This window comes from Ursus arctos, unplaced genomic scaffold (assembly GCF_023065955.2).
Source record: "Ursus arctos isolate Adak ecotype North America unplaced genomic scaffold, UrsArc2.0 scaffold_9, whole genome shotgun sequence".
Taxonomy (NCBI): Eukaryota; Metazoa; Chordata; class Mammalia; order Carnivora; family Ursidae; genus Ursus; species Ursus arctos.
In genome coordinates, this window is record NW_026623111.1 from 5,158,347 (window position 1) to 5,185,598 (window position 27,252).

Below are 27,252 nucleotides of genomic sequence, written 5' to 3' on the forward strand. Positions count from 1 at the left end.
TGTCACGGCGTGATTGGAGGGGGGCATTGGTGAGCGGGTGGCTGGGCCATGAAGGGTCAGGCTGAGAGCTGGACGGTGCATCAGACACTCCGGGTGTGAGTCACGCACGCACCGTCTGCAGGGGCCTTTCGGCAGGCCACGTCGTCTCTCGGCTCAGCTTCCTCACCCACACGGTGGGGGTGGCATAACCGCCCTGTGAGCCTCACGGGGCTTGCATGAGGGACACATAGGGTCGGACGGAGATGCTCCGCAAACCGGGGGAACCAGAGGTGAGGCGTGTGGAAGCCGGTGTTGCTCTTCGTCTTGTAGGACTTGGGAGGGGATGTAATGGCGGGAGCCCGCCCCCTCCGCCGCCCAGCCCTCTGACCTCACGCAGAGCACTCCACCCGGAGAAGGCTCTTGTTCTTCATCCAGTAGCACCCCATGAGGATTAAATGATACCATGTACGTGAAGTCCAGCATCTGACACACAAGAGGCTAGACTCAGGGTGACCAGCTAGGTTCTCCTCCTGCAATTCTCAGAAGAAATGAAGACGGGAGATAGAGGGGAGGGAAGGAGCACAGCCCACAGGTCTCATTGGCTGACCGGATGGAGAAGAGGAGGAAGAGGTCAGGGACGGCCACGTGACCGCTGGTGCAGGGCCGTGGGTTGGTCCTGACGTCACAAAGCAAGCTCAGGCGTACAAGAGAACATGTGCATGCATCTAATGAAAGTCGTTAATATGAGGCAAGGTGCTAGGGACTTTATATCGTGATGTTCACAACTATTTCATGACCCAGATATCCCCACTCTACAGCTAGAGAAACCAGGGTTCAGATACGAATAGCTTGCTCCTGTTACGTGAGCACAGCGGGGCTGCTCCATGAAGGCTACGTGCACGGGCTCTGATGCTCGCTGGGAACGTCAGCTGCTGGCTTTACTTCCTGGTTGGGACTGTAGAAGCGTGTGAGTGCCAGGAAGTGAGGATCACTGGGGGCCCTCTCAGAGGCTGTCTTCCAGTCTGGCCTCTGACCCCCCAGTGATTGGTGTCCCACTCACATGCAGAGCACATCACCCCCTTGCAGGGTCCTCCAGACGCCCATCACAGCATCAAAGTCTGGAAGAGTCTAAGTCAGTCTCTAGGAGAGGCTCCTTGGGGGTAGTTCCTACCATCTTCAGGTCTCTGGAGCCAAAGAGGCAAGTTATCTGCCTCCCCCCAACATACACGCCACATACGGCATACACCAGTGGGTGGACAGTCCTTTTCAAGAGGGAAAAAGGAAGGCTTCATGATTGGCCCCATGAAGTTGGGCCCATGTTGGCAATTCCTTGATTGGGTCTTGGAGCCCGAGGATAGGTCTACATGGCTCTTGGCCGCACCTTCTGGGCTCTTGGTTCTATCCCCCCACGTCCCGCCATCCATCCCGTCCGTGAAACGTAGCACGTGCTTGCCACTGAGCCTGCTCCCTGCCCAGCAGAGTTTGGAGGTCCAGCTGCTTCCTTTCATACCATTCAACCCAGGCTGCCAGTGTTCTGCTAATGTGGTTCTCCCAGCCTTTGTTGGCTTCTTGCTAATCCCTCTGTGGTTCACTCCATCAGACAAAAGACACCCACAGATTTCTTCCAGATGAGTCTACTCCTACTCTGCTCCCACCCTGAGCTCCCTAGAGGCCCTTTTGTTGGAGGGGCTCTGGGGCTGCACCGTCAGGCTCTTCAAAGGGCTTTTTTGTGACGATTCATCCTGTAGGCACCGGCCCCTGTCTTTCCAGTTCTGGCCCAATGTTGTGGGGCCGCACTCCAGTTTTGTCTCGGGACTGCTGTCTGCTGCTTATGTCCTGGATTTGATATTTGCTCAGAAGACATTTCTTTTAGATTTTTTTTTAAGATTTATTTATTTGAGAGAGAGAGAGAGCATGAGCGGTGGAAAGGAGGGGCAGAGGGCGAGAGAGAATCTCAAGCAAACTCCATGCTGAGCGCCAAGCCCGACATGGGACTAGATCCAAGGACCCTGAGATTATGACCTGAGCTGGTCAAGAGTCGGACACTCAACCGACTGAGCCACCCAGGAGCCCCCAGAAGACATTTCTTTCTTTTTTTTTTTTTTTAAAGATTTTATTTATTTATTTGACAGAGAGAGAGACAGCCAGTGAGAGAAGGAACACAAGCAGGGGGAGTGGGAGAGGGAGAAGCAGGCTCCCAGTGGAGGAGCCCGATGCGGGGCTCGATCCCAGAACACCGGGATCACGCCCTGAGCCGAAGGCAGACGCTTAACGACTGAGCCACCCAGGCGCCCCCAGAAGACATTTCTTAATTGCATTATCTTTTGCTCTTTGGAAAAGCGGGGAATTTTCAAGACCATTATGTCCTGGTTCCTTTTTTTTTTTTTTTTTCGAAGGTGCCTCCATGCCCAGCATGGAGCCCGATGCGGGGCTTGAACTCATGACCCTGAGATCAAGACCTGAGTGAGATCAGGAGTCGGACGCTTGACTGACTGAGCCTCTAGGCGCCCCTGTCCTGGATCCTTTTTAACACCCCTTGCTTCTCTTACTCACCTCTCACATTTTCCTCCAAGCATCAGCGAGGAACCAGCCAGAACCTGCAATAGCTCACTGGACAGTGTCCTGAGCGGGTCCCCAGCTCATTAGACCCATCTCGGCCGCCCCCCCCATCGCTGTGGAGGGCCTTCCACTACCACACAGAAAGCCCCAGCTTCCAGTAACGTCCTCATTCCCCTCTGAGTGCTCACGGCCAAGCTGCTCAAGGTCCGTCTTTCTACTGACAGTCCGTTCCAGGCCACTCTGGGCTTTCTCCAGCTCACGCCCTGAAATTCTTCCAGCGCCCGTGCGTGGCCTGGCCCCAGAGCCTCTCCCACAGCACCAGGCGGTTGTTACAGTAACACCCTACTTGTGGGCACCACCATCCACATTCCTTCTCTGTGGCTGCATCCCCACGTACCCCATACTTAGCAGCTGAAAGCAATAACCATTTATTATCTCACGGCCCTCTGGGCCCAGAGTCCAGGTGTGGCTTAGTGGGGTCCGTCACAGGCTGCAGTGAAGGTGTCAGGCAGGGCTGTCGCCGTCCTCGAGGCCAGTCTGGGGCAGGACTTCCAGCCGCACTCCAGGGCTGGCTCTCAGGATTCAGTTCTTCACAAGCTCTCAGCCTCATGGCCTCTGTTCTTGGCTGGCTATTCCCCAAAGGCCCGCTTGGTTCCTTGCCCTGCGGGCAGCCGCAGCGGGACCACTGGCTGCCTCCCGAGTGAGCCAGTGGAAGAGCAAGGGTGGTGAGCAGGGTGGAGGCCACAGTCCTTTGTGACGTCATCTCGGCAGTGACGGCCAGACGTGGACACCTCTCTTGTCCATGTTCTGTTCATTAAAAGCAAGGTGCTAGTCCAGCCCAGCTGCAAAGAGGGGGTTACACGGGGCATGGGAGCCAGGGGGCAGGCCCGCCGGGGGCCTCTCAGGAATCACCCACCACACACACCTGTTTGGCCTAGTTTTGCACTTGATAAAAATGCAACAATATGGTACGTGTTCTTTAACGTCTGGCTTCTCTTGCTCAAAACGGGGTCTGTGAGATTCCTCCCTGCTGTCCACGAAACAACAATTTTTTCTTGTTTCATCACTCTAGAATTCCAGTGCAGGAATAGGTCATAATGTATGCTCTCGTCGATGGATATTGGGATAGTTTGAATTTGGGACGATTGTGTACAAAGCTTCTGTGAATGTTCTTGTTCAGTCTTTTGTTAAACCTGGGTTCGCGTTTCTGTTAGTATCTACCCAGGGGTGGAATGGCTGCCTCGCGGGGACACGTATATTCAGCTGTGGTCGTAACTGGTCACTGTTTTCTGGAGCGAACAAACCCTACACGCCCACGAGCAGCGTGTGAGATGTGCAGCCGGGAACCCCCAGCTCCTGGGCTCGATGTCAGGGGGGGGCTTAGCTTTCCGTACTGCCCATGTAGCATTTAGCTTTCTCAGCTCCAATAAATCTGTTACCGTTTGCTCATCTGCTTTCCATGTTCCAAAATTTTGTTTTTATTGTCTGCTCTGCATTCCCGTAGCTTTTGAGAACCTTTCCTGTCACTTTTGTGGGGTTTCAGAGGGGAGCGAAAAGAACTCGTGGGCTCAGCCTGCCATCTCTCGCAGGAAACCCTGTTCCAGTCTTTCTGTAATCCGTGCTTTCCTCCGTGATAGTACCTCGTGTCCTTCCTCCGTCCTCCCTTCTTCGCTGCCTGCCTTCTTTCCAACAGAAAGAGTAAGGGGCAGTTAAACAGTCTCGCACAGGGATCTCTCCATAGCAGAAGTCATTGTGTAAAAACAGTGTACAGAAACACTCTGTAAGCACCGTCTTCAACAGCTCAAATCATTCCATTGTTTACTTAAATCCACCCCAGCTCTTGCATCTTGCCGTCTCCAGTTTACTTTCTTACAATAAGCTCAAGCTTAATAACCAGAAATGCGATTGAAATTATGTTTTTCTTTTCATGGCTGATAGGGAGGGGAGCCCATGGTAGGGATGTGCCCAAGAATGCTGTGAAAACCGCGCAAATGACAATTAGCACAGCTGACATCTGGGCAATATAAAAACCTTTTTTTTTTTTTGAGAAATTATAGTATTCCTTTGGCAAGGAAAGCTTGAAGCAAGTGGGTTTGAATCTGGGGCATTAGCACAGGGAACCATTTCTAGGCTCTACAGCAAGCTCGAGGTGGAGGCTTCCTGCTAGAATGACGGGCACCAGGAAGAGGAACAGTGAGAGCCCGCTGCCAGCTAGGGAGCTCTGCGGCACACCTGGTCCCGTGCGGGCATCTCACCGGCTCCCTTGCTGACTCTGAGCAGAAGCTCTAAGACGCAGGCGCTCTCATCCCCAGTGTGAGGAAGAGAAGGCTGAGGCCAGAGAGCCTGACCAACTCGCCCAAAGTCCCGGAGATGGCCAGTTCTGTGGCTGGACTCCCAGTTTGGGACTCTTCGATTCCCACATTCATGCACGACCCAGACACCACCTTTCTTCCTTGAGGAGAGCCCTGCAGCAGAGACGCAGAGACTGGAAAGGTGGTGGGTGGTCTTTAGAGCTCATTTCTTACCGCCCCCTCCTCTCACTGGTGAAGGGAGAGCGGGTGCGGATGTAGGTGTCCGGGGTTGCGAAGGCGGAACGGGGCAGGTGGAATGGAGGGAGCAAAGGAGCGCTGGGTCACCCCGCAGACCACTCACTCTCTGGGGACTCAGCCTCCCTTCTGCCTCACGGGCGCTGGAGGACCGGCCTCTCCCGGCTGACATTCTGCAGTTGCTGACTCAGTGCTCTTGTCTTGCAGGAACAGAAGCGGATCTTGGAGATGGGCATCACAGGTCCCGAGGGCCATGCTCTGAGCAGACCTGAGGAGGTAACGGAGCCTCCCCTGGGGTGTGAATCTGACATCACTGAGGGCCCACCCTGATGCTGTTCCAGCTGGAACAGCCCAGCCAGAGCCCCCGTCTCCATCCCCATTCCCCCAACAGGAGCATCCCAGACAGGTGGCCTTCCCTAGGGCCTGCCCTCTGACTTGGGAGCTCTGGGGCCCGGGGGTCAATCAGGGGAGCCAGGGAAAGGCCCTGCTTGTCCCCGGGCCCAGGAGCTCCACACCTAGGCCTCATGAACAGTTCGGTGTCATAACTAGATAGAAGGAGCCTCACTGAGGACCCTGTGTATTTGGTGATAGGGGAATGGAGCTGCATGTTTGAGACCTAGAACCAACGAAACAGCTTCCCCTGCACGTTGCCCACTGTGTTCTAAGGCTTGAGCATGGATGGATCTCCCTGCGAGGGGCAGGCAGTGTGTGTGTGTGTGTCTGCTGTGGGCCTGGCCTTGTGCTGGACACTGGGGCACATGAGTAGAGAGACTCTTTACCTTGATCTAACACAGTGCTCTGCACGCGAGCTCCGCGGCCACGAGCGCTGTTCCTGGTCCCCGGTGAGATCAGGACACACCTGGAGACAGTGTTTACAAACCCGTATAGCACATGGACACTGCCCCGCATCCAGGCATGTGACCAGTATATTCACCCGGGAGAGCGGGGTGGGGACCCTCTTGGGGGCACTCAGACTCAGGGCCGTCACAAGCGGCAGGACCACGTCTGGGACATCAGCAGACTGGAAATTGAAAACAAAGCAATACAAAACCTATCTGGTCCTGTGGTTCGAGCAGCGCTGGTCTGGAGGGGGCAGAGACCAAGCCAGACAGCAGGCAGTTTCCCGTGTTGTTGAATGCATGGAGGGACGTATGTCGGACACATGCGTTCACTTACGTCAGGCGTTTTATAAGTAACGGACCATTTTATGGGCCTTTTGCTGCTTTATTGTGCCTGGTCTGTCCCTTTCTAACAGAACACGCATCATGCTTCCAAGCAAGCTCAGTCACAAATTCTGCCTTCCAGCCCTTTCACCAAATGCATTTTGACTGATTTTTTCCTTTCTTTTTAGAAATCTATCATTTTTCTCCTTTGATGCAGTAGATTTGCCTCTGGCCACACTAATTAAGGAAAACGAAAGGGCTTTGATTCTGGGGAGCCCTGGGGGCTTGAGGGGTGGTGCCGCCTCTGCCCCTCCCTCCCGTGACCCGTGTATTGCCGTGTCCCCAGCTAGAGGCTGAGGCCGTGTTTCGGGCCATCACCATCGCCGGCCGCATCAACTGCCCCGTGTACATCACCAAGGTGATGAGTAAGAGCGCGGCGGACATCATCACCCTGGCCAGGAAGAAAGGTACGCCGTCCAGCGCCCGGGCCTCCTGCGGGGCAGCTGGGCCGTAGGAAGGGGGTTGTCCAGCAGGGTCAAGTTCGCTGACCGGGCCACTGCCCAGGGCAGAGACACCCTGACAGTTGCCAGCAGCCTGAGCCCCATGTAGGTAAATTATCCCACTTCATAGGATCAGACAAGACTATGTATTGTATTTTATTTTAGTTAATTTATTTATTGAGAGAGAGAGAATCACAGGGCTCGATCTCATAACCCTGAGATCATGACCTGAGCTGAAATCAAGAGTCGGCTGCCCAATGGACTGAGCCCCCCAGGCGCCCCGAGACCATGTATGTTAAGGAGCTCTGTGTGGCTCCAGTTCTGTTCTGGGGGGGTCACATCGCGTCAGTGCTGGGGCCGGGCTGCAGCAGCTCTGGGATCCTGCCCACCTGGTCCCCTCTGGCCATGTCATCCTGGGCCCCTGCCTAGGGCCTGTTGGTTGGTGCCTGCATCTAGGGTCAGGTGTGGGGCCCGCACAGAGTCTTGGCTGTGGGTTGGGAAGGAAGAAGGTGGTTTTCCAGAGCCGGGGGTCTGGGCGCAGCCCCGTGCGGGACATCGGGTGAGTGTGGTCCAGGAAGCCAGCCACCCGGCTCCAAGGTGATGCACTACTTAACCGCGTTGAGTGTCTGCGGCCTTGTCTCTAAATCGGCCCACGGGCTCATGGACGTGAAGTCCTTGGTGGGACCCCAGGGCTTTGTGGGTGTTGGTTGATGCCGTTCTCAGTTCCACATTGGCCATTTACTTCCTGCCTTGGTACCTCACCTCCCAAGTGGCCCCAGTCCCAGGCTGCCTGCTGTGCTGAGGACCATGGGTGGAGGCCTCGGTGGGTACGTTCTGACTGCAGGAGACTCAGAGCAGGAGCCCGAGTGCAGGCCCCTGGCCTTCTTGACAGTGAGGTCCACAGTCCCCCACCAGTCACCAGACTAAGAATGAAGAAGGGTCCCCAGAGCAGCTTGCTTCCCAAACTCAGGGAGAGAGAGACAATGACAGACAAAGGAGGGGTAGCGCATATTATACGAAGACCATGGCTGGTGGATGTTCGCCAAGGGCATTCACCGTTCTGCCCAGTCCCTCTCTGCGTCATGTGAGGCTGACCGGGGAGTTGTGGGGGGAAGGCCGGGGGGAAATCAGCAATAACCCAGCAGCCATCATTGAGCATCCACTGTATACACGATGCTCCTCATCTCTCACAGGCCCTAAATGGGAAGCATTACTAACTATATTTTCTTCAATAATATATTTTTAACCTAATGCATCCAAACTCTTAATTCAACATATAATTGCATAAAAGATATTAGAGATATTTTATGTTATTGTTGTGTGTGCTGTCTTTGAAATTCAGTGTGTCTGCCACATTCCAGCGCATCCCAATTCAGACCAACCCCAAGGTCAGGTGCCTGACAGCCACGTGTGGCTGGTGGTTACCGTGTGGGACCAGAGCAATACCTTGTTTTAGGGAAAGCTGACAAACAGGCATGAAAAGAGAGTGCCCTAGTAGAATGCAGCTTGCTTAGAACTGGTCCCATTTTAAGGATAAGTAAACTGAGGCAGAGAGGTGACGGAATCTGAGAACAGTAGTAAGCACGCAGGGGGGTAAGCATGCAGCTCCTGGCCACATGGAGGGATATGGTGGCCCCTGGTCACGTGTGGCTGTTTCCCTTTAAATTAGATAAAATTAAATACAATTTTAAATGCCTTCCTTGGCTTTGCTAGCCACATTTCACGTGCTCAAGAGCCACGTGAGGCTAGTGGCTGCCGTCTTGGGCGGCACAGACAGAGAACGTTCCCATCGCTGCGGGACCTGCTCTCAGACAGCCCGATCTCTGGAGCTCAGAGCCTGTCTCCCCACCGGGCCAGCACGGTGGCCTTGAGCCAATGCCTGGATCCGGGCAGCATCTGCCTCTGCGAGCAGATCTGAGGCTTTGCCTGCGGGCTTTGTTCTGGCGGAAGCACATCGGGCCTGCTCCCTGGAAGTCCGGCGGGAATTCCTGGAAAGCGAGTGTTCTGGAAGCAGCCGTCCTATGGTGGGTTGGTGGATGCCCAGCCCAGCTCCCTCGCCCTGGGGGTGGGACGGCCCCGAGGTGCGGTCAGCAGTGTCCCAGAGGCCCCAGTGGCCCTGAGCTGCAGGTGCTCATGGCCGTGACTCGGTGATTACTTCCCTGTTCTTGGCGTCTTTCTCTGTCTTGTGTCACCTCCACAATCCCCAGCCAGTGCTGCCTAGAATCACCTCCCAGGTAAAACACTTGAACTCGACTGCTTAATTCGAAGATCTGCTTCTGGCAGAATCCACACTGAGACAGCAAATCCCGTCCCTGGGCCTGGAATGACAAATATGCCCAAAGGGCATAATGACTAAAAGTATTACCCGACCGGGAGGTTGCTGGGTGGGTCAGCCGGAGATGACTGCCTGGTGGCCTGGGGGTCGCCGGGCTGTGTGGTGACGCAGGGAAGAAGGACAGACAACATCTTGCCCCTCGGAGCATTGTTCTCCCGTCTCTGGTCCTCCACGTCTGTGCCATCACACCCTCCCTCGAGAGACCCTCCGCCCTTGACCGTGTGTTGTGTTTGCCCCCGCAGGCCCCCTGGTGTTCGGCGAGCCCATCGCTGCCAGCCTGGGGACCGATGGCACCCACTACTGGAGTAAGAACTGGGCCAAGGCAGCGGCATTCGTGACCTCCCCTCCCCTGAGCCCAGATCCCACCACGCCTGACTACTTGACCTCCCTGCTGGCCTGGTGAGAGCCGAGGGGGTGGCTGAGGATACTGGGTGCACTGTGGTATATTGGGAAGCACCCAGGATTAGGAGTGAAGAGTCCAGGCTTCACCCTGGGCTTGTCACATAACCTGCAATGGCTTTCTGCTTTGGTTTACTTATCAGCAAAGGGGGGGGGGGGATGTAGTATCTAGTGCAGAGCTGGTTCTGAGACAGTGTAGGAATATGGCCTAGAATTTAGGGTTCAGTACGTGGCTACTGTTACTTGCAAAGCACGCTCTGGGTATGTGCACACAGTAGGAGCACAGCCACGGTGGTCCCTGCCCTGCTGGTGGCCAGCGTGTGGGAGGAACACTTAGGCCGTAAGAGAAGGATAAGTGGTGAGGTGCTACAGGCTGCTCTAGAAGCAGGAGGCTTCATGGGGGAGGCAACATCGGGCCAGGAGCTAGAGGATGAGTAGGAGCTTGCTGGGTAAAGGAGAAGTCTGGGCTTCCGGTCAGGAGGAGCCCCAAGGGGGTGAGGGCGTGTACCTACCGTGGAAATCTCTTTCTCCCAAATGCTGCAGAAACCCTTGACTTGCACATCCACGGCTGGCTCAGCAGCAGCAGCCCAATGTCTGGGGGCAGCTCTAAGTCCAGACAGACTGCCCATCTCCCCCACAGAGCTGCTGCTCCCACAGTCTTGCCCATCTCTGAAGACGGCAGGACATAGGCCAAAGGCCCCCCGGATTGACCACTTCTCGCCCCCTTGGCTGCAGCCATCCTGGCTCGCCTCTGACAGGCCTATCTGCTTCTGTGTCGTCCCTTCCATGCCCCTACCACGACACAGTCTATTCCCAACCAGCACCCAGATTTTAAAGTCAGACCAAGTCAGACCAAGCCACTCCTCTGCCTGGAGACCCCCAGGATCCTCTTCTCTCAATATGGAACACAAGTCCCCACAACGTGCCCCAAGGCCAAGCCTGATCTGGCCTCACCCCCACAATGAACCTCGCCTGACACCTCTTTCGGGCGGATGCCCGCTCTTCTAGGAGAGGAAGAGGAGGCCCACCTGGGGAGCCTTACCCAGAGAGCCTGGAGCCCACACTGACCTAGCCTTTTCCCAGCAAGGGCCTTCCGATGCCACTCACCAATGCCCATGGTGTGCCCCAAATCCCCTCCCCCAGAATCTCCAGGGTTTTCATTTCACAGCCTTCACTGGGTGCCTGAAGTTCAGCCTGAGCTCAGGGCTGATCCCCACTTTTTTTTGTCCTTGCAGCGGAGACCTGCAGGTCACAGGCAGCGGCCACTGTCCCTACAGCACAGCCCAGAAGGCGGTGGGCAAGGACAACTTCACTCTGATCCCTGAGGGCGTCAACGGGATAGAGGAACGGATGACCGTTGTCTGGGACAAGGCAGTGGTAAGGCGCTCCCTGTTTGTCTATCCCCAGGAACATTCTAGAAACACCCTACCTGGCCCATCAAAAGCTAGCACATAGTGCTCTGCTGGTTTGTTTTTTTTTTTTTTTTAAGATTTATTTGTTTGAGAGAGAGAGTGCCAGAGTGATGGGGGGAGGGGCAGAGGGAGAGAATCTTCATGCAGACTGCCCTCTGAGCATGGAGCCCAATGCAGGGCTTGATCTCATGACCCATGAGATCAGGACCTGAGCTGAAACCAAGAGTCGGACACTCAACCAGCTGAGCCACCCAGGCGCCCCGCCCTGCTGATTCTTAAAGCTCCTCCCTTCCTTGCTTTGAGGCAGGAGCAGAAGCACCAGGAGGGCACACGAGAGAAAGGTGTGATTCTTAACAGACCAGCACAGGTCCTGTGGGGTCCTCTGCCGTCGCAGAGCTGACAGCTGCCCTGTATTCTTTAAGGACACAAAATGTTTTCTTTAGTTTTGTTTGGACCGCATCTCAGTTCCTGTAAAGATGACTTTGTAAACCGTGTGTGTGTCTGGGGTTGACAGTGGGTACAGAGGGTGCTTGTTGCATTAGGACGCCCCAGGGCACACTGATCCAGGTCACACTGACTTGAACCAAAGATTTTTTATTTGCTATTAAACTTGGGCCCAGTGGGACTGACAAGATGGCACAGTGGCTGTCGAGCAAATGTCAACATACCTCTGAGTGGTCAATTACATTTCCACTCCGATGGGGCCAGGCCCTTGTGCCCTTTCAGGATGGCCTGTTTTCAGTGGGGAAGGAGGAAATTCCAGACTCCTCTCAAGGACTCCTGTCAGCAGGTCTAGATTTGTGCCTGTCTGCCCTTCGCCCGGCCCTGTTATGGGGCGCTCTTCTCATCAGCGGATCTTGCCTTTAGGCTACTGGCAAAATGGATGAGAACCAGTTTGTTGCTATCACCAGCACCAACGCAGCCAAGATCTTTAACCTGTACCCCAGGAAAGGGCGGATTGCCGTGGGCTCGGATGCAGATGTGGTCATCTGGGACCCCGACAAGGTGAAGACCATAACAGCCAAGAGTCACAAGTCGGTAAGTCCGGGCTTATCCGAGATGCTCCTGATATGGGGAAGCAATTCTTGCATGGCAACCACTTTAGAAGCCTCTGATTGAAAGTGATTTATGAAGTTTCCAACCAGGATGTGATCTGGTGTCTGGCATGACTCAGTCCTTCACATTTCTCTGCCAGTTGGAGAGACTGGCTTTGGGCAGGCTCAGCTAAGCTGCCCATGTGCTGCTGGATGCGTTCTCTGTCTCCCTCTCTCTCTCTCTCCCTCTCTCGGTGGCCTCTGCCCTAGATGCATTCTCAGGCTCGGAGAAGTATTAGGTCCAAGATTCTTTCTCCAATCTAGCTATCCAGCTAGAATGGGTTTGATCTCTTATCTCAGAAACCTGCTTCACGTTGGGGTCACTTAGCAGTGACACTACGCAAGAAACAGGGTGGGCCCAGAGCCCGCTGTGTTGGAGCACGCCGCAGGGGTGCACGCTCTCCCGAGCTCCAGGCCCCGAGTCTCTGGCTGTGGGTTATTTCTGCGCTTTGTATTCTATGTGCCCTTGATTTCTTCACACCGCCAGCAAACCTAGGACACAGAGAGACATAAGACACCTTCCCCTCCCTCACTGCTTGCTTCAAGTCCCCTCTGCAAGGCCAGCAGTGATCTTGGGTCCAGATTAATGTCCACACTCACGAGACACAGGAGGCCACATCCTGGACCCCGGCCCACTAAGTGCGTTAGAGGAGGCAGTGTGTGCACACCGCCTTGCCCTGTGATGGGATCCTCACTGTCACACGGGCACAGCTTCCCAGCTTCCCGGGGGCTACCTGCTGGGGGAGGCGAGGCCACGTGCATGAGGACAGGACCCCAGGCACAAGGAAGTCTCATAAAAAAGTGACAAGAACCATTTGTAGCTGCTCATGAGCTTGGCCCCCAGGTCCCTGCTTGGCCACAGGAGACACGGCCTGGGGCTGCAGAAGTCTTGTCCAGCTCGCCAGCCGGCAGTCATGCTTATGACAGCCAGTGCTCCCTAGTGACACACTGGCTTCCCTCACCCCCCATCCCTGGGGACGGGATCAGGAGGAAACGAGTCCGAGGTTGCCTCCTTGGAGAAAGGTGTACCCCGTTCTCCATGCTTACCACCTTGCAGGCACACAACCCCACTTGAATCACTGTGAACGCAGTGATGCGTGTGTGCAGAGTGGGGTCTGGTAATGCAGGAGAGTCACGGGTTCCCTCATGGTGTCAGGAAGGTGGCGCATCAGGAGAACGTTCGAGATGGTCTGGCAGGTGGGAGGGGGAGTGCCACGCCGCCACTGCCTGCTGGAGCTGCCCGTGAGCCCGCACACTGGTTACACTGTCGTGGTTTGTATAGTCAAAGGTTGTGCCTCCCCCCAGGGAGAAACCCCAGACTCATTAGCAGTCACTCCCCGTTCTCCCCTCGCCCAGTCCCTGTCGGCCAGGGATCTGATTTCTTTCCCTCTGGATTTGCCTATCCTGGACGTACCATGTAAAACGAATCACACAGTGTGTGGCCTTCGTGTCCGCCTTCTTTCACTCGGCGTCATGGTTTTGAGGCTCGTCTGCAATGTGGTGTGTGTTAGTACTTCATTCCTTTCTTTAAAAGATTTTATTAATTTATTTGGGAGAGAGAGCGCGCGCACGAGTGGGGGGAGGGGCAGGCAGAGAGAGAAGCAGACTCCCTGCTGAGCAGGGAGCCCGATGAGGGACTCGACCGACCCTGGGACCCTGAGATCATGACCTGAGGCCGAGGGCAGACGCTGAACCAACTGAGCCACCCAGGCTCCCCAGTTTTGTTCGTTTTAATTGTGGTCCTTTGTACTGTTTGAATTATTACGTTGTTCACGTATTACCTTTAGGAAATGAAACAACTTTTAAAACCCCGTGTAGTGGCGAGACATTGAATGTGGCATCCGTAGGGGGTAAGCCTGAGCCTCGGAAGAGCTCCCCTGTTAGGAGGGCCACGATGGCACACATCCCGTCCTTCCATCACGAGGAGGAGTGGGCCGTGCGGGGCCGAGGGAGCTGGGAGGGCGGCCGGTCTCGACTGGTAGCGAAGTGGCTTGCTTCCTCACTGCCTTTGGGCGTCACTCATGCTCTGCATTTGGGCTTCAGCAGGACATAAGTCAGCACGCAGCGGGTCCCTTCAGGGTGACCCGGGAAGCATTAGATTAGCAAACGTTACAACCGAGAGCAGACCGTCCGCCTGGGTCCTGGGAGGCTGCAGCAAACCAACAGTGTGGCTCAGTGTTAGCAACTATGTGTGGGTCCAGTCATTTCCCCGAACCCCGAGCATCCCCAAATCCACCAGAAATGATAACAGAACCCACTGATTACAAATCAATAGAATCGATAGCTTTTTTATGAAGTAATTCAAAAGCACTTTGAAAAATAGAATGGAAATCAAAATCCTCTTTCTAACAGCAATAAAAACCAAAGACTTTTATAAACACAAGTTCTTTGATGCTAAAACGATTCAGTAGAGAGAACACAGCAATTCTTGCTAATTTTATCTGTAAGTTTGAAGTAATCCCATCAGAAAACTCTCTGGAATTATTGTTTTGCTAAAAAAACAAAGGTCATAGATGCTAAACTTGAGAATTGTCAGACATTTCTGGAACGCTAAGGGGCAAACCCTGCTCATCCCAGTTCTTTTATTTTTCCCCTATGATTTTATTTATTTATTTGAGAAAGAGGGAGAGAAGGGGGAGGGGAGAGGGAGAGGGAGAGAAACTCAAGGAGACTCCGCACTGAGCATGGACCCTAATGTGGGGCTCGATCTCATGACCCTGAGATCATGACCTCAGTCGAAACCAAGAGTCAGGTGCTCAGCTGACTGAGCCACCCAGGCGCCCTCATCCCAGTTCTTAAAACAGGTTGCATAGCGACAACCATTGGGGCCGTTTGCTGTTGGTATGACAGAGGGGACAGCCAGGCGGCAGCCCAACCACAGGTGAGAATTGGGTTTACAATGCAGGAGGCAGTTCAGATAAGCCAGACAGAGGTGGTTATCAGCCAGTGGGTCCCAACAGCTGGCCCATAAGGCCAGACCTCTGCCATGCTTTTTACCCCAGAACGGACTGAAGATTGAAATGAAAGTTACTGAAGTATCAGAATAAAGCATGTGTTTAGAAATGATAGTTCTGAAGGGGAGAAGATCTTTCTGAGCTAGACACAAAACTTAGAAAGTGTAAAGGGGTAGATTGGCCTGTGTGAACACTGACTACAAATTAAACCAAAAAACCCCCTCTGTATGGTATAAAAATAAGAATAATTATTACCTTATATGAGATCCGAAGGCAGAGGACAGACAGCCAGATGATACTCAGGACAAACAACGGATAAATTCCTTAACATCACAAGTGTCCTTAGAAACCAGTAAGAAAAATACCGAGAACCTAACGAATAAATGGTACGCAAAACAGTTACGCAAGAAGAAATATACAAGCAACTTATACACCTTTAAAACAGACCCAGTCTCTCTTATAAGTAACCAAAGGCGAATCTCCAGAGCACGATGCTATTTCTCACCTGTGCAGCGACTGGGACCCTGGTGGTTAAGGGGGCATAGGTGGGGTCAGCCGGCAGGAGGCAGGCGAGGCAGCACAAATCTATCGAAGTTAAAAATCCATTTACTCTGTGGCCCCAACTCCACATCTAGAGAAATGCTCACACATGCCAGTGTGGATGCACAGAAGCGTGCTTCCGTATGGGTTTCAGCGAAAGCAGGGAATGATCCAATTGTCCGTGCCTGGGGAACTGGATAAATAAATTCCCCCTGGGAGGGGATACGGTACAGAGGTGTAAAGGGTGTTAAAAACATTTTTAATAGGGACGTGTGCCGATACGGAACTGTCTCTGAGGTCAGGAGAAAAATTCGGGTGAAAGCCATCTGTACAGAGCTCTTGTGATGTCGAGACCGTTATTCATGCTCCGAAAATATCTGGGGGCTCAGAAGAATCTCTTTAAGGCAGATGTCTCAGTCTGAGGTAGCAGAGAGACCTACTTTTTAAAATCAAATATCGTTTGTGCTTTTTGATTTTTCTTCTACCATCTAGACGACCTACTTTTTAAATAACAAAAAAACAGCTGGCCAGTGGTACTTACATTCCCTTTAGGAATTATGAAGGGAATGTGTATTTTTAAGAACACATTTTGTTTTTCACATTAGTAAAATGAAAGAAAGAAAGAAAGAAAGAAAGAAAGAAAGAAAGAAAGAAAGAAAGAAAGAAAGAAAGAAAGAAAGAAGGAAATCAGAAATACAGAAATGACCTTCCTCAGTGCTGGAGGGGAGTTCATGGACATGAAATCAAGGAAGCCCCCCCCCCACTGTTGCCTGTGTGGTGTCGGTTGGTCGATGCCTTTGGAAAGTAACTAGCAATAAGCAGCAATTACCCTAAAAAAGCTCATGATCTCCTGACCCAGTAATTTAATTATAGAAAACGACCCTAAAGAAGATATTTTTTACAAAGACACAGAAATGCCCGTTGCAGTCGGAGCAGCCCCACTGCCAGCAACGGGGAGCCCCGTTCACGTTCATGATGCCTCAGATGCTGGGTGGATTCTGTAAAAGGACGCTCAGCCTAAATGCCCACGGGCGAGCGAGCGAGGGTTGGTTCTGCTAAGGAAGGCACACGGAAGGGACTAGGACACGGCCCCAGAGAAGCGGCTTCCAGGGGGCAGGCGCGGAGCGTCAGACTCCGCCGGCTCGTGGTAAGGGCTCCGCTGTGCTGCTTGCTGCGCAGGCTGTGGAGTACAACATCTTCGAGGGCATGGAGTGCCACGGCTCCCCGCTGGTGGTCATCAGCCAGGGCAAGATCGTCTTCGAGGACGGCAACATTAACGTCAACAAGGGCGTGGGCCGCTTCATCCCACGGAAGCCTTTCCCCGAGCACCTCTACCAGCGTGTCAGGATCAGGAGCAAGGTGAGCGGGCCCGGGTCCGGCCTGTGCAGTGTGAACGAGTCACGGCCACAGGAGCCTCCTTTCCCTCTTGGGGCACGCCAGCCGTGACACTGCCCTGCCAGAGTCTTGGGGCCCAAGTCGAGGTCCCAGGATTTTGCAGACTGTAAAGGGGTGTGCACGTGTGGGATGGAAGGGGTGGCGGGAGTCACGCTGACCGGAGCTGCTTTGGGGTATGCATCCCACATCTCGGGGTCCTCAGCACCCCCTCTTTGAGTGTCAGGACACTCCTGCGGGTCAGACCCTGGGGCTTGAAGCAGCGGGCTGGCCAGTGTTGCACAACTGGACAGCTGGAACCTCTAGGCTTTGCGCTTCTGGTACGAATAAACAACCCCAGCATACTTGAGGGATGGCCGGACGGCTTCTCACGCCCTCCAGACCTTCCCCGCCCTTCCATTCTGCATCTCTCTTATCCTCTTTCCTGGAAGAGTCGCAGCAGGGACTCAGAAGACCCTATTGGAGGGCGCGTAGCAGGCTCCAGGCCCTCTCCAGCCCAGCTCAGATGGAGCTGGCTCTCGCTTTGCATAAACTCCCCCCTCTGGCCCCATCGTCTTCCTTAACGGGTCCCTCCTGTCACCATGGCCACCTGCTTCCCACACTAAATGGCTGACGTTTGCTGGAAAGGCCAGCTGTGTATGTATGTGTGTAAATGTGTGTGTGTGTGCGTGCACGTGTGTGCGCACAGATGCAGGTGTACGTGTGTATGCACGCTCGTGTGTGTGTGTGTGCGCACGGATGCGTGTGTGTGTGCACACATGTAAGCATGCCCTCCTGTGTGAGGTCCTGCTTTTCTCGTGCTTCAGAAGTGGCCCCCCCCACCAATTTTGATGGAAAACCCCAGAAACATGGTCCCCAGACTCAGGCCCACATTATAGTGCGTGACGTCTTTCCATGCCCCGTAGGGTGTAGCACCCGGGTCAAAGATTGCAAATCGCACGGGCATTGTGCATCAGATGGGGAAAGGATGGAGACGGAGGATAAGCAAGTCCAGTCTGAGAAATGGCCGTGGAAAGCCGGGCTGGCCGAGGGACCACAGCAGGCTGCTAGAGATAAGGAGACTTGTGTAAACCCCTGGCTGCACGCCCACTAAGGGCACGAACACACGTGGGCCAGCTTCATTTCCTTTACATCCGTTTGAACCCGAGGTTAGAAGCCACATCTATAAGAGCAGGTGCCTGGTTTTTATGCCAGGCCCTCCTCTGCAGGAGCCAGGAGGCCGGATCCCCGCGCAGGGCACTGCCCCGCCACATGCCTGGGGGCAGAGGACAGGAGCCACACCAGGTGAGGGGCAGCACCTGCCCCAGAACCTGTCTCTGGTGGAGCCGAGCTTGGAGGAGGTCCCTGAAGGACATGGGGAGGCAGGCTTGGAACCAGCTGGAACGGAGGGACGCCCCAGAGGTGCAGGAAGCAGGTATTGCAAAGGGGAGCACCGAAATGTGGCCAGAACTGTAGTCATGGATGCAGGGCTCCCCCGGGGTGTTGCTTAACCCATGGGGATGGAGACCATGGTCCATGCCCTGCCCCCAGAGGGTCCGTGCAGACATTCGCTTCCCAGTTTCCCCGAGCTGGCTGCCCTCAGACCTGGCCCTGTCACCCCACCACGTGCCAGGTTTTCTCCCTTTCTCTCCCTCCCTCCTTTCTAGAATCACCTCCCAAACACACTAGCTCCCCAAATCCTTGTCTTGGGCTCACCTTCTGCAAGACCATAGACGATTCGTGGTCGTTGAGGGGGATGGTAGGCATGTCAGGGAAAGTGTTTACCTCTTGAAAATGAGTCTGGGGTCCTCCCGTACGGAGGGGCTCTGTGTGTGTGCTTGTACCTGTGTGCATGTGTTATGTGCATGTCTGTGTGTTGGGTTATATGTATGTGTGCGTGCATGTGCACATGTGAAGTGTGTGTGCACGTGTGTATGGGGAGTAAGTGGGTGCCTGCGTGTGGGGTGTGTGTGCACATGTGAACCCACACGTGTGTGTGTGTGTGTGTGTGCGTGTGTGCCCGGGTCGCCCTCAGCTCACCGTCCGGCCACAGGGCTCCCGCCTGCCTGAATGGGCAGGTGCAAGTGCATCTCACCCACCCGTCCCCTCCCCTCCCTCTGTATAGGTTTCGGGGTTGCAAGGTGTTCCCAGGGGCATGTATGATGGTCCCGTGTATGAGGTGCCGGCCACACCGAAATATGCCACTCCTGCCCCTTCTGCCAAGTCCTCGCCTTCCAAGCACCAGCCCCCGCCCATCAGAAACCTCCACCAGTCCAACTTCAGTTTATCAGGTAAGAGCTCCCCACGCCCACAGCTCTTCTGAGGGGCTCCCTCGGGCACTAGATGAGAAAGCAAGGAGCAGGTGGGGAGCCCCATCTCCTCTCTTCCTGGGAGGGGCAGAGCAGGCGGGGGGAGGTCAGAGAGCAGAGGGGCTTCGCAGGGGCTACACAGAGACACTTGACCCTGGTTATGAAGTCTGCACAAAAATTGGCCCTGAGCTCGTGCTTAAGCGTGCCTTTCCGGCGAAGCTGAACGTGGTCCCTGGTCCCTCAGACACCAGGGACACTGCAGTTTCATGAGCTCGCCACATGAGGGCAGACATGCACACGCTGGGAACCTGGAATTTTGTCTCCGTGTACTGGAGGGTTCAGCATGTGTTATATACACTGGGCTAGGTGCTAGGAATGCGGTGATGGGTGAGACACAGCTGGGCAGCCCCCAGTCTGCTCCAGGGGTCAGCCAGGTTGTATTAAAGGACCAGATAGTAAATAGTCTAGATTTTGTGAGCCAAGAGGCAAAATTTAGAATATTATATTAAGTAGCCATTTCAAATGCAACCATTGAAAAGTGTAAAAAAAAGATAAAAAACTATTCTTAGCCCAGCCCAGGTGGTGGCCAAGCTTTGTCGATGGCCCCTCGTTTGCAGACTCCAATCTAACAGGAGTGAAAGCCATTTAAACAGAAAAGCTGATACGGTTAGCCAGTGAGAACGGAGGGGCAGAGAGATGAACATTCAGTTAAAGCGTGGGGGTGACGACCTGCCCTCCATCCGGGGAGTGTCTGTCTCCGCGATCATTCAGTGGGGGACACAAGTTGTGGTAGGGGGTCCCCAGTCCCGTTCATCTTACTTCCCACGGGCCGTCATGCAAGGGTTTCTCACACACTGAGTGTGATTCCAGTCTTGAAAGAGAACCAGTATTATTTCCACGAATGTACCCAAAACACCACTCACGTATCTCATCTGATGCCCAGTCAACACAACAGGGATTGGGCACAGAGCCAGGACAAGCCACATGGGTGAAGCCACATGGAGTTTGCAGACCGGACCTCTCCTCAAGTCATGCAACTCACAATTGTTATTAAACACAAGGGGAGGAGCCCGCCCGTTTAGAACTAGAAAGACAACGAAATGAAAAGTCTGCTGGAGGGGCTCCACCCCCACCCCACACCCCAGGTTGGCACTCACCGTCTCCCAGGCCCACCGCCCCGCCCCAGCCCGCCTCACGGCAGGTTAGCAGGTGACTTCATTTGTCACCAGCACGGTAGGCACTTTCCGGCATCAGGACTGACTTCACAGATGCCTTTTAAACACCCGCATGATGTCACTTTACAGAGATGTGAAGTGATTGATTGCACCGGGGTCCTTTCGCCTGACAGGTGCTTTCAAAGCTGCAGACACGTAACCAGCAAGGTGGAGATGATGATGAGGGAAACAGGTATTAAGCACTAGGCCTGATTTCTGGTTCCGGCATTTGAGGAAGTTCCTGGTTCACCAGGAAGACACAGTGTCTACCACGGGAGCTCTGAGAGAAAATCAGGCAGCTCTCCCCGCTACACCCGTAGTGGCTTTCAGAGATCAGACACGGTGGGGGTGGAAGGCCCTCATCTCCGCTCCTCTCACTGTAGAGAAAAGGAAGTGAAGGCCAAGGGAAGGTGGGTCTGATTCCAAATCACCCAGGTTCCAGACGTGATCTGTCCTGGAGCCTGTCTCCAGACTGGACCCCAGGGCCCTCTCACACCCTCCCTCCTTTTGGCTTTGTCCAGCGGTCACTACTTACTCATTGAATATGTATCCATTGAGCACCAGGCGCTGGGCTTGATGCTGGAACTCTAAATCTGTAACTGCCAGAGAACATAGAAGGTCGGAACAAATGATTGGTTTTGCAGATTGAAAACAAAAAAGTGCTGTTCCTCCCCCATGCAGATCTGGCCATGGCAAACGAGGTGGGCAAATCCAGCTCTGAGTAGTTCGCGCACACACACGCACGCACACACGTGCACTCCCAAGCTCACCGTACATAAAACACCTTTGGAGCCTCGGGCACTGCTGTGCGCTGTTCTGACTCCTGTAGGAGCTGGAGCTGTGGAGAGAGACCAGTTGGGGCCGGAATCCTGGCTGGCCCGCCCTCCAGCTTTGCCCCTCAAGGTGCATGACCTGAGCCTCAAATTCCTCCTCTGTACATTTGGGGTAACCCCCCATAGTCTTGCTGCATACCCTAAACTCAAGCACATATGTTGAAGCACTAAGTCTGCGCCCGCACACCGTAGGCACTAAGTGCTGGCCCACGTGTCTCGAGAACATGAAACCAGGCAAGAAATAGTGCAGGGCGGTCAGGGCTGCAAGAGGGTGACCCCAGGGCCTGAGGGGAGCACAGAGGAGAAAGCAGTGAACCCCGTGCATGTTGGGGAGCCCTCCCAGAGGTGAGCCTGAACCGAGCCCCAGGGTGTGCAGAGGCCAGAGGGCATGTTGGGACGAGGGCTCAGCGTCCGGACCCGCAGGAGCAGCAGGTGGAACCTGCTGGCAGTGATTGGCTCCGTCTCTTCCAGGTGCGCAGATAGACGACAACAATCCCCGGCGCACCGGCCACCGCATCGTGGCGCCCCCTGGTGGCCGCTCCAACATCACCAGTCTCGGCTGAAGGTGGACGAGTGGATGGATGAGCGTGACGCGTTCTAGGAACAACGTCCATTCCTTTCCCTGTCAGGGTCTGGAAAACCCGCAGTTTTATTTGGTACTGATGGGGGGAAAATTGAATGATGTTCTTTCCTCTTTTGTTTAGGAAGAAGTGGTACTAGTGTGGTGTGTTTGCTTGGAAACTCCTTGCCCCACAGTCGTGTGTTCATGCGGACTCCACCTCAGAGCATGGGTCTCCGTTTCCCTCCTTAGTGAACACAGGCTCTAGCAGCGTCTTGTACTGTCCCCCCCACTTCCGACTCCACGGGCTCCATGAATCTCTGGGTGGTTCCTTTTGCACCCTTGTAGCTGTTCTAGGATAGTTGATGCATGTTACTAAATTATGTATGCAAGTCTGTGAGTGCACCTGACGGAACATCGCCGAGGACCCACGTAGACACAATGCCGAGACCTCAAGCCCTCAGGGGCCATTCCAAAACGCTTACCGCGAAGAAGTTTACTCATTGCCCCCACCCCAAGTCCACGCTAGAAAGAAGCCTGCCCCACTCCTCCCCACCCCACTCCACCCCCAGTGAGAACCTTCTGTGAATTCTCAGAGAGGCAGGGGAGCCTTCCAGTGTTTGCAGAGAAACATCATCCACGTCCTGTGTCAGAAACTCTGGTCTCCGTGGCACTTGTGACTCGCCATGCCGTCTTCTGGTCTGTGTGTGTCCTTCCAGCCAGCTCCGACTTCAGGCCTAGCCAGGTTCACACTCAGAAAGGGGTCTCCCCACCCCCATCAGGGCTGACAACGGTGGGGTGACAGCTGCTCCCTGTTGCCCCGCTCCTGGTCCCTTCGAGGTGGTTGACGGGGCAGTCAGATTTTTAAAGTTTTGTACAAAGTTTTCCTTTGTAATCACCCCCATTTTTACTTAACAACTGACTTATCGTGGCTCTTATTTCTGAATTCAAAGCTTGTGAAAAAATAAAGAAAATAAACAGCCCGCTGGCCCGACTAGAGTGTTTTCATTGAAGGGCGGGTGCTCGGTTAGGGGCAAACGCTCTGTAGTCCTTCTCGTGATGATGGGAGCGTGGTGGTTGCTTCCCAGGACTCACTCTTGGTAGACCCTGGGGGAAGCGGAGGAGGAAGGAGAGGGAGCCAGTCACGAGGTGTGGAGTGTTGATCTCGGACCCCGAGGTCATGGTGGGAAAGGCAGGAGGCAGGTGGCTTCTGTGACGTGGTTGAAAGCACACGTCCATTTCCTCCTGCCTGGCCCATCCTTGGTGCGCTCTCTTCTTGTAGGTTACGGTCTGCGTCAGAGGGGAGCTCCAGCCTTCTAAACATCACATTTCTTCCCTCGGGTCCCATGAGCAGATGCACATTCCGAGGAGTAAAAACTCAGGCAAAGTTGCTTGTCCTAATTTGCCACTAGTAGTAGTGACAGTGGTCATGGTGGTGATGGTGGCGGTGATGATGGCGATGATGGTGATGGTGGTGGAGGTGGTGGTGATGGTGGTAATGATTGTGGTGATGATGATGGTGAGAATGATTGTGATGATGGTGGTGATGGTTACGATGGTGGTAGATGATGATGGCGGCAGTGGTGGTGATAATGATCTTGATGATGGTGGTAAAGGTGATGATGGTGGTGATGATGTTGGTGGTGATGGTGGTGATGATAACAATGATGGCAAAGGTGGTGGTGATGGTGGTGGTGATGATGACTATGGTGGTAATGGTGATGATGGTGGTAAAGGTGATGATGGTGGTGAGGATGTTGGTGGTGATGGTGGTGATGATAACAATGATGGTAAAGGTGATGGTGGTGGTGATGGTGGTGGTGATGATGACTATGGTGGTAATGGTGATGATGGTGGTAAAGGTAATGATGGTGGTGATGATGGTGGTGGTGATGGTGGTCATGATAACAACGATGGTAAAGGTGATGGTGGTGGTGATGATGACTATGGTGGTAATGGTGATGATGGTGGTAATGGTGATGATGGTGGTGGTGATGAGACAGGCAGTATCTCGGTGGCACTGGCTACGTGTTAGGTGCTCTGTGAGGTAAGGTCTATTACTACACCCCTTTTACAGATGAGCCCTGGAGAGTTCAGTGACTTGCCCAAGATCACACAGTGAGGAAGAGGCCGATCCAGGATTTGAATCCAGGACCCATGAAGTTTGGCTCAAAGTCTAAAGCTCCTTTGTCCTAACTGTGAAGTTTTACTGTCATTCAAGGCAGGGTGGCTTTGGATGGTTGTACATCTACTTAATGGTTTTAGTATATTCTCCCCCTGCCTGGCTGGGTTAAGATACCTTAGTTAAGGTCCAACATGATGTTGGCTCACAGTCTGTCATGGACTTTATTGAAACAAGGCTAAATACAAGGAAAGGTCAAGAATAAAGGATAGAACCTTTTGATTTTTCACCATGGCCCATGCAGACTACTAAAGGGCAACACAGAAACTTCCAGAAGAGTAAAGTTGGCAGCGGTGAGTTACTCACCCCAACCTCTGGAAAACATTTCCTCTCCTGCATCACCCCCTAACCCATCCGAGGATGCAAGCAGAAGCAGCCCTAACATCCTCTCTCTAAGACTGACCCTGGTGGGACTACTGCCTGGCTGCATAACTGACTGGGGTCACCAGCACCTCCAAGCGTCCCAGTCACGGGTCCTGGTGGTGCAAGACAGACGAGCCTTAAGTTTCGGAGGCTGTGCTTCAACATCCCTTGTAAGGCACGTGCTTCCCTTTCAAGTCCTGAGATGGTGGAGGGGGTAGGGCGTGTTTCTCGGAAAGCTTTAGGGGAAAGCTCTCCATTCTCTCATCCATCTATCTATACCCGTGATTCCTCTTTACCATGTCATAGCCTAGTCCCAGGGTCCGGGAATTAGGATGTGGACATCTTGGGTAGAGGGGCATTAGTCTGCTGTCCACAAGTCTTCTAAGTCTCCTTCCAGAAATTTCGTTGTATCTTGCCACATTTGGGTACACGATCCATCTTTCACTACCCTTTGTGTAGAAGGAAAGGGAAACTCAAGACTTACTTTTTCCCACATAATATCCAGATGACCCAGCACGATTTATTGAAAAGACCATCCTTTCCCCCATTAGGCTGTGATGGTGGCTTTATTATAAACCATAGTGTGAGGGTCTCCTAATCCAGGGGTCCCGAGGTACCCTGCAAAACAAATACTAAACACCGGGCTGGGCTGGGCTGGGCTGGGCTGGGAGCCCCAGTTTGCAGTGTTCGCTGATTTCCCCTGTAGCCAGCTTCAAACTACCAGCGTGAAGCTAGCGAGCTTGTACCTCATTAGGTTAAGTGGGCTCTGGTGTCCCAGTAAGGGCTGGCCTGTCCGCTATGCCGGTGGGTCTGTTTTTGCACCCGTATTGCATACTGACTCTAAAAAGTGAGAACAGCCAAGGTCTCCCCCATCCACGGAAACCCCCAACCGTTTCCCCGTTGTCCTTTGCACTGCCTAACGGACTCCGGCCCCAGAATCAGTGTGGCCGCTTGGTTATGGTGAGTGAACCAGAGAAGGCTGCTCCCAAGGCCTGAGTGTCAGGTCTCCGCACACTTGGGGGCTGTTCTTTGGACCAAAGTGCATGTGGTCACGACTCTGGGGCACAAAGCATGGGCCCCCGATGGTGAACATGTGCAGTGTCATTGGCCCCGAGTTTCTCTCCAGTGACATCAGTTTCTGGAGCAGAGGAGCAAGAAGAGTATTTTTGGACCAAAAGGACTTTTGCCACATTGAAGTTTCCTTCCCCTTCCTGCTCTTTCTTCTTTTTTCTTCCCACCCAGTGACCATGGAATGCCGTTCTGTGCCAGACGCTGTGCTCACCAGGGGCAATGCATTCCGTGGGAAGGTTGGGAATGAAAGTATTACCCCGAACACCTAACAGCGCCCGCTGCCCACTGCCAGGAGGAGAAGCAGATGCTTATCTCCCGCTTCTGGTGGTTCCACAGAGGAAGGGGCGTCTGCTCTCTGGGGGAGAGGTGCGGGGGCTCTCCTGGCCTTTCTCACTCCTTCTTCTCCAGGAAAGGAGACGCACCTGCTTGCTTAGTCTGGGAAGAGGGAACTGAGTGTGCCGAGTGGGGTCCTTTGCTCTCTCCAAGGAGATGACCGACCTCAGGACACACATTTCTCCTCGGACGTGGTTTACCATGAAGTCAGTGATGTCTGCACAGACCCCCACCCAGGCCCAGGGGTGGGCTTAGTAATATGTCCACAAAGTCCTAGTGTCTGTACGCTTTCCACAGCCAGAGGTTTGAACTGCAACCAGTTAAGACACAATTTCCTTCCACTCCAACGTCCCCGAGTATCAGGTGATGCCGGGGAGGCTGTGGGCATATCCAGGACTGGGTTAGGGCAGGTGGACTCGGGTTTGGTGGGGATTTTCTGTGTGCTGCCCAGCCCAAGCACAAAGAGTCAGCCCTGCGCCACCTCTCTGGCGTCCCAACAGAGCACGCGAGTCCTGTGGCACTGGCACCAGAAGTGTGTGGCCCAAGGGGTGGGACGGAGGTGCCCAGAGCCAGAAGCTGGTCTGCAGAACGTCTCCCAGCTGTCAGATGTGTCGAATTACGAGTGGAGAAATACCAGAACGAGATATTACAGAGGTGGATTAAGCAATCCAGTGGTTTAAAAAACTATTTTGTTTTTGGATTTGTTATTTTGTGGAATTCATCAGGCTTTTAAAAAATACATCAGTCGTTCTCATCTCCTTCCTCATTCTGAATATTTATTCACTCTTATCCCTTTGTAGTTTCATTTGCTTTTTATTAAGCTCTTCTCCCCACAGTGTACACATTCCAGCACCCCTGCCCCAGATCTGGGTCTCCCTTCTCCTCTGCTCTTGCGGGGTTTCCCGTTGTCCCCATGGTGGAGGCTTGTGTCTGGGGCCATGTGTGTGGCTGGGTAGGAGGGGAGGAGCGAGCCCTTCACGGCCTCAGGGCCAGTCTTGGCTCCTACAACGTGCTTCCATCGGCCACAAAGCCCATGTGCAGATCTCCCCGACTGCTCAATGTCTCGCCTGGTTCCAAATGTGGATGGGAAATAAAGGCATATTTAATTCTTCCCTCGTAGGCTAAGAGCCTAAAGGGAGGCCCCGATCTTGTCTGAGGGCCATAGGGAAGGCTCTTGACATGAGCCCTGCCGTTGACATATGGATGATGCTTACAGGCTGACGAGGCAGAGAGGAGGGGCAGGGGTAGGGCTGTTCCAGGAGGGCAGCACAAATGTCCTGTGCAAAAGCCCCGTGGCAGGCGGGGGGCGGGCAGGTGTGAGGCCACGAGAGGAGACAGGCTGGGTGAGGGTGGGAGCGTCAGCAGGGCTGTGGCTGAGACCAGACCTCGCTGAGCCCTATGGTCCGTCTTAAAAAGTTTGCTTTTTCTCCTTTGAGGAAAGAATACTGCTGACACGTGTGTGCCGGACAGATTTGTGTTTGGAACATGTGGGCACCGGTCAGAGGAGTTGGGACAGGACAGGAGGCAAGCGTTGGA

At 53.9% G+C, this 27,252-nt stretch overlaps 1 protein-coding gene across 1 annotated transcript in view; it reads left to right on the top strand.

Annotated features, from left to right (window-relative positions):
- The window catches only part of CRMP1 (collapsin response mediator protein 1), a 71,093-nt gene extending 48,375 nt beyond the window's left edge, over window positions 1–22,718 (top strand). The window contains exons 7-14 of the mRNA XM_026514375.4: window positions 5,292–5,360; window positions 6,594–6,714; window positions 9,325–9,481; window positions 10,717–10,858; window positions 11,761–11,931; window positions 16,661–16,840; window positions 18,978–19,143; window positions 21,680–22,718. Coding sequence (XP_026370160.1) covers window positions 5,292–5,360; window positions 6,594–6,714; window positions 9,325–9,481; window positions 10,717–10,858; window positions 11,761–11,931; window positions 16,661–16,840; window positions 18,978–19,143; window positions 21,680–21,771 — 1,098 coding nt within the window. The 3' untranslated portion in view covers window positions 21,772–22,718. The remainder of the gene's footprint in view (window positions 1–5,291; window positions 5,361–6,593; window positions 6,715–9,324; window positions 9,482–10,716; window positions 10,859–11,760; window positions 11,932–16,660; window positions 16,841–18,977; window positions 19,144–21,679) is intronic.
- Window positions 22,719–27,252: the final 4,534 nt, after the last annotated feature.